At 35.9% G+C, this 9,831-nt stretch overlaps 1 protein-coding gene across 2 annotated transcripts in view; it reads left to right on the forward strand.

The window, feature by feature from the left end:
- Positions 1–9,831, forward strand: part of Pcca (propionyl-CoA carboxylase subunit alpha) — a 372,170-nt gene that overhangs the window by 211,565 nt on the left and 150,774 nt on the right. For both annotated transcript variants that reach the window (XM_010604603.2, XM_010604604.3), the window contains exons 17-18: positions 886–996; positions 9,017–9,119. In XM_010604603.2, the coding sequence (XP_010602905.1) occupies positions 886–996; positions 9,017–9,119 (214 nt within the window). The remainder of the gene's footprint in view (positions 1–885; positions 997–9,016; positions 9,120–9,831) is intronic.

Here is a 9,831-nt window from a genome sequence, read left to right on the forward strand (position 1 = left end):
ATAGTGGGTATTTTCTCTCAGCCTGCAACTTGTCTTTTTGGGTATGTTTTAGGGTGGAGGGAGTACTGGAAATTGAATCCAAGATCTTTGCTACATCCCCAGACCCTTTTTATTTTTTGTTTTAAGATAGGATCTCACAAAGTTGCTAAGATGCGCAGGCTGATTTTCAACTTTCCATCCCATTGGCTGGGCTTCTCAGAGTACTGGGACAATCAACATGTACCACCATGCCCAGCTCATTTCATTTTAAGTATATCTTTTGAAGAGCAGACTTGAAAATTTTTGATTAAGTACAATTTTGATAATTTTATGGTGTGTGTCTTCTGTATACTATGAATCTGTTGTCTACCTCAATGTAACACAGATTCGTTTTTCTTTTATAAGGCCTAAATTCATTTTAGGCTTCACATCTTGAGTTATAATCAATTTGAGTTAATTTTTTTTCTTTTATGAAAAAATAAAGCACATTTTTATAACCAAAGAATTAGAGAATAGCAATAGTTATTGCACTCTTTATTGTTATCTTCAAAGTATTTATTCAGTATTAAACATTTATCTCTGGGGTGAATTGGGGTGAATTCTAGCCTTCTCTCCTTCCGTTCCTTCCAAATGGATATCTACTAGTTCCAGTGCAATTTGTTGAAAAGTCATTTATTTCTGACACTGAATTGACTTGGCAGTAACAAGCTCCTTTGATTTACAGTTAATGTTTTATTGATACCACACGTTCAGGTATTTGTTGTTAATTGAAACCAGAAATAAGAAATCTTGTATAGTTCCTTCTAGATCATCATACACTAAAAACAAATTTCTCCACATTGTAAGAATTAGATTTTTATCTGACTTTTGTTCCTCAGTTCAACCTGATATGATTTTATTTTTAAGGTGTTACCCATAACATTGCATTACTACGAGAGGTGATAATCAACTCACGCTTTGTAAAAGGAGATTTCAGCACTAAATTTCTCTCTGATGTATATCCCGATGGCTTTAAAGGTTTGTATGTTTTGAAATATTTTATTATTTATAATAATTATATTTATACTTTATTTAATGTATACTTTTTTCTGTTTTGAAATTAAGGCTTTTGGCTTATATTATCCTTGACTTACACATTTAGAGTACCCTAGACTATAGACTGTCATGATTTTAAGCATTCATATGTAATTCATTAATGTAATAATCTGCAGTTCTGTTGAGTAAGGAATTCAGCCATGTTGAGTGTTCTGAGAGTTTAGTATATAGGCAAAATGTAGGCAGACCATTGGTCTACCTACACTTCCAGTTTCTGAAAGTCAAATCAGATTTATATTCTCTTCTGATATGAGTGTGTACAGGATCTCTTCAAATATGTATGTGAAAAATAACATTGAAAATTTAAGAAAAGCAGATGTTAATTCTATCAATTAAAATAAAAATAGCTAAGAAGATGATGGTTTTTAGTTTCACAAAGTTATAAATAAAGAAATGAGTGGATTGTGAAATTTTGCACTGGAAAGTTATCAGTGAGAGTTTCTAAGTCATAGAAAAATGGTTGACCAGGTAGGCATGGTGGTGCACGCCTGTAATCCCAGCACTCAGGAGGCTGAGATAGGGGGATCGCCACAAGTTCAAGGCCAGCCTGGGGTACATAGCGAGTTCAAGCCTGCCTGAAGTACATAGCAAAACCCTGTCTCAGAGGAAAAAAAAGGATGGCCAAGTGAGAGATAGAGGGCACCATTTAGTGAGCATTGAAATGTGGCTAATGTATATCATCAAGAAATCCATAGGACATAGCTGAGACTCCAGTTATATGAGGTAGAAACCAGAAGCCTTTGTATCAAAGTCTAATAAATTTGGAAATGTGTGGAGGTTAGTCAGTCTTCCATTTATACTATTTTAGTATATTAAGTGACTTACACAGTGATGTTAGGAGCTATGTGTAGATTCAAATAGTTGAGCTATTGAATGCAATTTTTAATTCAGAATTTAGAGCAGGCTTGTGAGATTAACAAGAGATAACTGATTTGAAGTTGTTTTTTTTTTTTTTTTTTTTTTTTTACAACTTTAGTGTTAGAATTTTATTAGTAGAATGAACAGAAATGAAGAATTTCTTTCATTTGGGCTCCTAAAACAAAGACTAATGATTCATTAGTTCTTTCCCCTAAAACCTTGAATTTTTAAAAAATATAGAATAAAGTATATTCTTAGTATGATTCACTTTTATATATGTATGATTACTTCATTAATACCACTTGGTTCCCTAGTTCAGAACCACTTAAATCATCACTTCCTATTGTTTCCCTAGCAACAAATCATAGTAGACACTAAGGAAACATTTGTTGAAGTAATGAAAAGAATTTTACCTGTAGTATTGATGAGAAGGGATTACTTTGGATATTTTAAATTATCTGTAACCAAGTAAGCAGTTTATTCTGTTCTGATTCTGTTTTAATCTGTCCTTTCTAAAGTTTAACTAAAAGTCATAGCAAGTTTTGAAGTGAATTTGGGACTTATGTGTGCCTACCTAATGTGTCTGTGAAGGTGGTATGATAAGAAATAGTAGGCAGAAGGAGAAAACAGGTAAAATCTTCAGGGAACCTTTAGAATAAACCTATTATGAGTGCATTGGTTATATACACATACATTTAAATATGAGTATTTATGTATATATGGTGAAATATCCCATAGGAGAAGGATATGAAGCATTTAAAACTTCTGATGGGGGTTGATGTGCATTTAGCAACAATAGAAGATGTTCCAGATTTTCTCAAGAAGGAAGTCCCCTTCAAACTCAGAATTTATTCAAATTTAATTAAAATCTAAAACCTAAATATTTCAGTTTTCAATGACATGATATGTGTAACACATTACATTTCTTTTTGATAAGAATTATCAGCATGGACACGATCACAGAAACTGTTTTTTTTAAGAGGTAGTAGGGATTGATCAAGGGTCTCCACACTGAGCTACATACTACCAGCCCTTTTTATTTTGAAACAGGTTCTCAATAAGTTGCTAAATTGCCCAGGTTGAGCTCTAATCTGTGATCCTCCTGCCTTAGTCTCTCAAAGTGCTGGGATTATAGGTTTGTGCTACAATGCCTGTCCACATAGTCTTTTTAATTGTCATTAAAAAAAACTTAATCATCATTAAAGGATTAATGAAAAATATATCATTAAATCATTAAAAAGCCTTTTGGAGTTATTTAGTCTCAGCCCTAATTTTCCACACGAGAAAGCAAAAACTCAGATTGATAAGGCTAAATGACTGGTAAAACAATAAAGCCAGGGAATTGATCCTAGGATTTCTTTCTTTCCTTCTGTGTTTTTTCTGTGTGTGCAGTGCTGGGAAATTGAACCCGGGGCTGTGCACATACCAAGCAAGTGCTGTACCAATGAGCTAAGTCTCCTGCCCTTGTCAGGAATTTTCAGTTCCAGTGTGAGTAACAAGTATGCTTTTAGTTGTGCTAGGATTCAAATTCATAAGTCACTGAACCTATCAGTGGAGCACACAACATATTGTTGTGGCCCTGAGGACTTTCAACGTGTATACTTATATTTGATGTCTGCCTCTTAATTATTTCATATTCTTCTAATGTCAGTTAAGTTTTCTCTGAATGGCTACTCTTCTGTTCTTTCTCATTTTTTCCTTATCCATTTTTTTCCCTAGAGCAAATCTCAGATATATTAAACTATCAACTTTGATTGTTTGATATATGTGCCCGAAAGAGACAGCAGGAAGTGGCAACTGAAGTTAATTCAGGATCTTCTCAATATGTTTGAGGCTGGGTCATTTTGCCCTTTTGGGATTACCCATCTGCTTCCCATCTGTCCTGGTCTCCTAGGCACTATTCATAGGCAAGTGCCTGTCTTTATGAATAATAAAGTTTTCTCTTACATGCATTTACTTCCCCAAATCTATTTATGTATTAGGAAAATTTTACTAGAGTTTCTTAGCTATAAACACCGAAATCACTATGTTACAGGTTAAAAATCAGGATACACAAAAAATTGTTCTTGTCAACCTTTTAGATTCTAGTTGAAAAATTACTTTCTTTTGATTCTGAAAAATAAGTGGAAAGTGAGGAAGGAGATATTTTGATTCAAAATAAAAGGAAAATGAAGATATTTTAAGAAGGATAGTTTGGTTTGAAATTATTTCTTTATTACCTTTCTACAACTTCAAGCCCTATAAAAAGAAATGACCAGAATTATCTTTTTATTTTGGAAAATTACAGATTTTTGGTAAAATTTGAATCTAATACAAAAAGTATATAATGAATTTTATTTTTTTTCCTACTGAATTTAATGAAACATTTAAAAACCTTTAGAAGTGATATTACACTATTTGGACTGTCAATAAAGTAATTCAATAAATAATGGATATCATCTCTAGAAGGAAATCAAAGGCAGAACATTTTTCCTGTCATTAAGGAGCTAACACCACAGAAATATACATATGAAAAACTAACAGCACTGCAGGATAGAATAAATGCTAAGTAAAGACAACCAGGATGTTTTGAGAGCAGAGAAAAAAGAAGCCAGTCTGATATGAGGAATCACAGCTGCCTGAAGGATGAGGTAGCATCTGAGACAACTGCAGCACTTCTCCGAGGATTCTGTTCACTGTGTGCTGGGGCTGCTGTCCAGTGTGTGAGAGCCATGTGTGCTTGGATTCACAAGCCATCCACTTGGACGCGTATTGGTAGTTTGGAACTAGCCGTGAATATAGTACTTACTATAAAGAAATTAGCAAACGCTATGCACTGGGGCTTTTCTCCTTCCTCCATACCCCAGTTGGTTGGTAAACATTTACCATCAAACCACTGCCTAACCCTTTGACCTGAGTATTGAAAGCAAACAGAACCACTAGTGCAAAAAGGAAACGGATTACCCATCTAGGGAGAAAGATGTAGAATTTGAGGACAGGTGGTGCTCAGTTTTAGAATTGCTATTGTGGGAGAGATGATTGGTGCTCACTGAAAGACAGAATAGTTAATGGTATTAAATTAGAGGAGAAAGACTTGATGAACTAAACACCATCATATTTAGAATTAAATAAAACATTTCTGCAAAGTGAAAGATAAATGGTCACCACTAGGAACCAGATCAGTGACTCAAGATAATAAATGGAAGATGTATCCCAAAATATGTAGCAAAAAAAGAAAAAAACTATTCACAAAATAAGAGATATCGAAGGAAGATTCCAAGATTTTATATATAAATGGATATATAGGAGTTTCATGAAAAGAAAAATTGATAAATGAAAGATGACTTTAAAAGAAAGAATAGGGGACTCATCATTATTGTTAAGAAATTCTTGAGATGTTAGAAAAACTTACTGAGTTTCAGAAAGGATTAATGGAAAAAAGTTAACTTCTGGATATATTAAGAACAAAAGACTTAAAGCTTCTAGAAAGAAAGAAAATTCATATGCACAGAACATTCAGTGAGATGATCTTCTGATTATATAAACTGGAAGAGAACTTAAAAATAGGAAAGAACTTGACTCAAGAGTACTATACCTAAGATCCTTCATTTATCAGTATTTATATATATTTTTTTTTTCGGTACTGGGAATTGAACTCAGGACCTCGTGCTTGCCAGGCAGGTGAGGTACCACTGTTCTACATCTCTGGCCCGATCAGTATTTTTCACAAAGTATTTGCAAATGAGTAAGGATTTAGATACATTTCAATATATATATAGATATATGTGCACACACACATATATGTATATGTATATTGTGTGTGCATATATATCTATATATATATATATTCATTCCAAGGAAATTGCTGAAGAAAGTACTTTAGCTTATTTTTAAGTAAAGATTATTGCCTAAATATGCACATTTTCCCCATCCCAATCCCCACTAACTTGAATTTTTTGACGACACAAGCCCACAAGGATGTGGGATTTTAGAAAATGAAAAGCTGAAAGATGATTCTTTACTGTCTTTGCAACCTAAGAAAGTTGACTCTTAAGCTAGGGAACAAAATGAGTAATTCATTATCACTTCAGAACCCTTCAGAAGTCTGTGGTTTATGTTCACACTTGCAAAACAGAATAGGAAGAATCTGAAAGCATCTAAATACATACCATGCCTCAAAGTTCTTAGTGTGCGGCTTGCTCAGTAAGCAGAAGAATTTGCTGCCCTACTGAGACTTCCATTCTAGTGGGTTGGCAGCCGGCACATGTTCTTAGCTCCCTTCATGGCACCTCCAAAGGTTAGTTATGGATGAGATCTGGTTTGGAAAAGTAAACAGAGTGCCTTTGTCTTAGCTTGTTAGTTTGGGGCCAAGAATGTAGTACAGATGAGTTTAACAGGACACCAGCTTAGCTCACTGTCACCACAGGGCAAGCAGTCCAAAGGTAGACATGTCTTCTTTTTTTTTTGGTACCGGGGATCGAACTTGGGCCCTTGGGCTTGCGAGGCAGGTGGTGGAACCACTGAGCTAAATCCCTGGCCCAAAGAGACAGATGTCTTTCTTTTTTTTTTTTTCCTGGTACTGGGGATCAAACTCAGGTCCTTGTGCTTGCAAGGCAGGTGGTGGAACCACTGAGCTATATCTCTAGCCCTAGATATGTCTTCTGCTATCAGGCCACCAGGGGAACATGCAGGAGTCAAGGATCCTGGTACTGGATCAAACTCAGGTCCTTGTGCTTGCAAGGCAGGTGGTGGAACCACTGAGCTATATCTCTAGCCCTAGATATGTCTTCTGCTATCAGGCCACCAGGGGAACATGCAGGAGTCAAGGTCACTCTGGTGTGTAAACAGGAACAGCTTTGTGCTATAACTTTTCTAAGAATGTTAGTTGTGATCAATTGTCTTATAAATGGCCTGTTTGGACCTGAATACTTTTTGAAGTGGAAACTCAATAAAATGACTTGAGAGGCATCATATCAATTTGCCCAAGAGATATGATTGGATGGTGGTCGATTTTATTTGGGAAAGGACTTTCTTGGTATTGCTCAGTCAGTGTGCTAGCAATTGCTTAGACCGAGTGAAATAGTGGTTGTTTTGCTGCCAGAGGCCTGTAGTATGTTGCCTTTTCCCTCACTGATGATGTTTTGTGCATATACATCTGAAAAAGTACATGTATTTTGACTGTGACTCACCAGAAGAAATACATTTCATGTCCTGAATTCAGATGTACCCCCAACACACACAGTTTTCATGAAACATATTCAAAGTGCTCCGATAATTTCTCCTCCTGGTTACTTTACAAAGTTTGGGAAACATGAATCTGAGCGCAGGAGTTCTATTTGAGAGTGAGACCCTATGACTTGGCTGATCTTTATGACTCGCTCTGGAGCTTGTTAAAAATGTGCAGAGCAGGCCCCCCTCTATTCCTTCTACCAGTCTCTTCAGGAGAAATGCAGGGATCTGAGCTTTAACCAGGTGACTAGATGCCCAGTGACTTTTGAGAAGCACTCATCTTTAAGCACTGGAAAGCTTTGTGACTATATTGGATGATGTTTGCCACATTGTAAACCATGGAATACTTGTTTACTGATTCATTTTAAAAGTAATGACAGTTCCCCCTTCTTTCTCTCTTAGACCGAAGTTTTCTTTCCCTTCATAAATTTTTCCTACTCTTAAAAACAAAAGTAATGACAGTTAATCTGTTATGTGTTGACACAAGAGCAGTGATATATATCCATCGATACATGTGTCCCTTGGATCTGTGAAACTGCAGTATTCACAGAAAATGAGAGTTTAAAAACAAAACAACAAAGCTAATAAATCTTACTTTTGGGAAATTAGTTTTGATCCTGCTGCCATGCAAGGCTCACAGGGATTCTCCGTCATCTAAGGGCTACACTTAGAGAACTTCAATTTCTGTAGTACTCTAAGACAGGGTAGTTAATTATGGAATCATGTGAGATGTCTTCATAAGTCCTCCGGTATATGGAGAAAGTCAGGAACTTTCAAAGCCTTTAAGAATGTGGTTTATGAGGTCACCCACCTTGAGGATCTGTGATTAAATTCCCAGAACCAGTTGGGAGATCCCACATTTGTACTACAGATAATATAGCTTTTAGGTTTGACTCAAAGAGGTTGGATTACTTGGGTTTTCCTTACCCTTGGGTTTCATGAAGCACTTGCCTATATAGAAACATGTGCTACAGATCTTCAAAATGTTCATATGTTAATTTAAAATGTTTATACTTTTATTTTATTTTGAGTGATTTTTAGATCTAATGTCTCATTAATTTCTTTCAAATAAGTTCAAATAACTACCTGTTTTTTCCCTCTTTTTGAATTTTATAAATAGCATCTTACTGATCCAGCATTCATTGCTCCTACTATGCCATTTAATACTGTGCTATCTTTATAGAGTAGTGTGATGAATAGCATTAGAAATTGTGATTACAGAAAGAAAGATATGCTAACCTGCAGACTCTGGAGTGTCTGAGTTCACACCCACTTCTTGAGGAACTTTGCAAGTAGAGCAGGCTCCCTCTCTGCGCTCAGCTACACCAGGCGGTCTTCCTAGGCTAGTCCACTGCACCAGGCCCAGTGACATTATGGTGGGAAAAGAGAATGAGGGAGAGAATTGGTTGCTTGACTGATTGGGCTTCAAGCCTTGACTGCATGCACAGAGGCTAGAGAAACACACCTTTATTTTCTTTGAATCCTTTGCACTAGAAACATGGCCTTGTACTTGCTCTTGAGTACTATCACTCCTTCTGCAGCTTCTGGCCCTTTATCTTCACTTTCCTTAAAAGAAAAATTTTGGTTGGGGAAGATAATGTGGGGAACTGAAGTTTTTCCTAGAGATCTCTGTAGGTATGGCCTTCTTATTTATAATAATTTTGTTCTGTGTGTGTATTTAAGATCTTTCTTCCCAATATAGTCAACAAACTTTCAATGAGCAAGATTTATCTTATTGAATAGTCTTGCACTCCTGATTCCTGTGCCTCATACAATACCAACTTCATGTTTGAATGGCTTGTAAATCTGTAAGTCAGAAGCATTGATGTTAGTGTTATATATATGGCTGATTGACTGATTAGTTGATTTCCCTCAGGACACACGTTAACAGAGAGCGAGAAAAACCAGTTATTGGCAATAGCATCGTCATTGTTTGTGGCGTCCCAGTTACAAGCACAGCATTTTCAAGGATATTCAAGGTATGTTAGACCCTTTAAAACAGAATAAATGAGTAGAAAATATTCATGGTTTAATCTGCATATAAAATAAAAGATTTGATTGATTTCAGTTCTAGATCTTCTTGTGGCTCTTTGGAGAAGTATAATGAAGTTACACTGTTTAAATATGATATTGCATGTATAGTGTGCTCAAAGAGTTTTTTAAATCCAGAGAGGGAAAAAAGGATGGAAATCTCTTTAATTCAGATGTTAGTACGGGTAAGAAGATATTCTGATATCTGGTGGAAATCCATTTAAGTAGTTTGTTTTATTTCTGTTTCATTACTTTGTTAATCTTTTGGGGGGGGCACCAGGGATCAAACTTGGGCCCTTGCTCTTACAAGGTAGTCAGTGAAACCACTGAGCTAAATCCCTGGCACATTGCTTTGTTAGTCTTGAAAAAAGTTTTGAGATAGTGTATGGTATTAAATTAGGAATAAGCCTGGGAAGGTATCTGTATATCTATGTCAGAAACTATACATTTCAAGAAGGAATTAACATTAGGTTGAGATAGATATTTGCAGCTGGGCGTGGTGACGCACGCCTGTAATCCCAGCACTACGGAGGCTGAGGCAGGAGGATTGCTGTGAGTTCGAGACCAATCTGGGCTACAGAGTGAGTTCCAGGTCAGTCTCCACTGCATAGTGAGACCCTGTCTCAAAAAACCAAAAAAAAAAAAAAAAAAAAAAATTTG

Source organism: Fukomys damarensis, unplaced genomic scaffold (genome assembly GCF_012274545.1).
Source record: "Fukomys damarensis isolate Sample0158 unplaced genomic scaffold, DMR_v1.0_HiC HiC_scaffold_6, whole genome shotgun sequence".
NCBI classification, from domain to species: domain Eukaryota; kingdom Metazoa; phylum Chordata; class Mammalia; order Rodentia; family Bathyergidae; genus Fukomys; species Fukomys damarensis.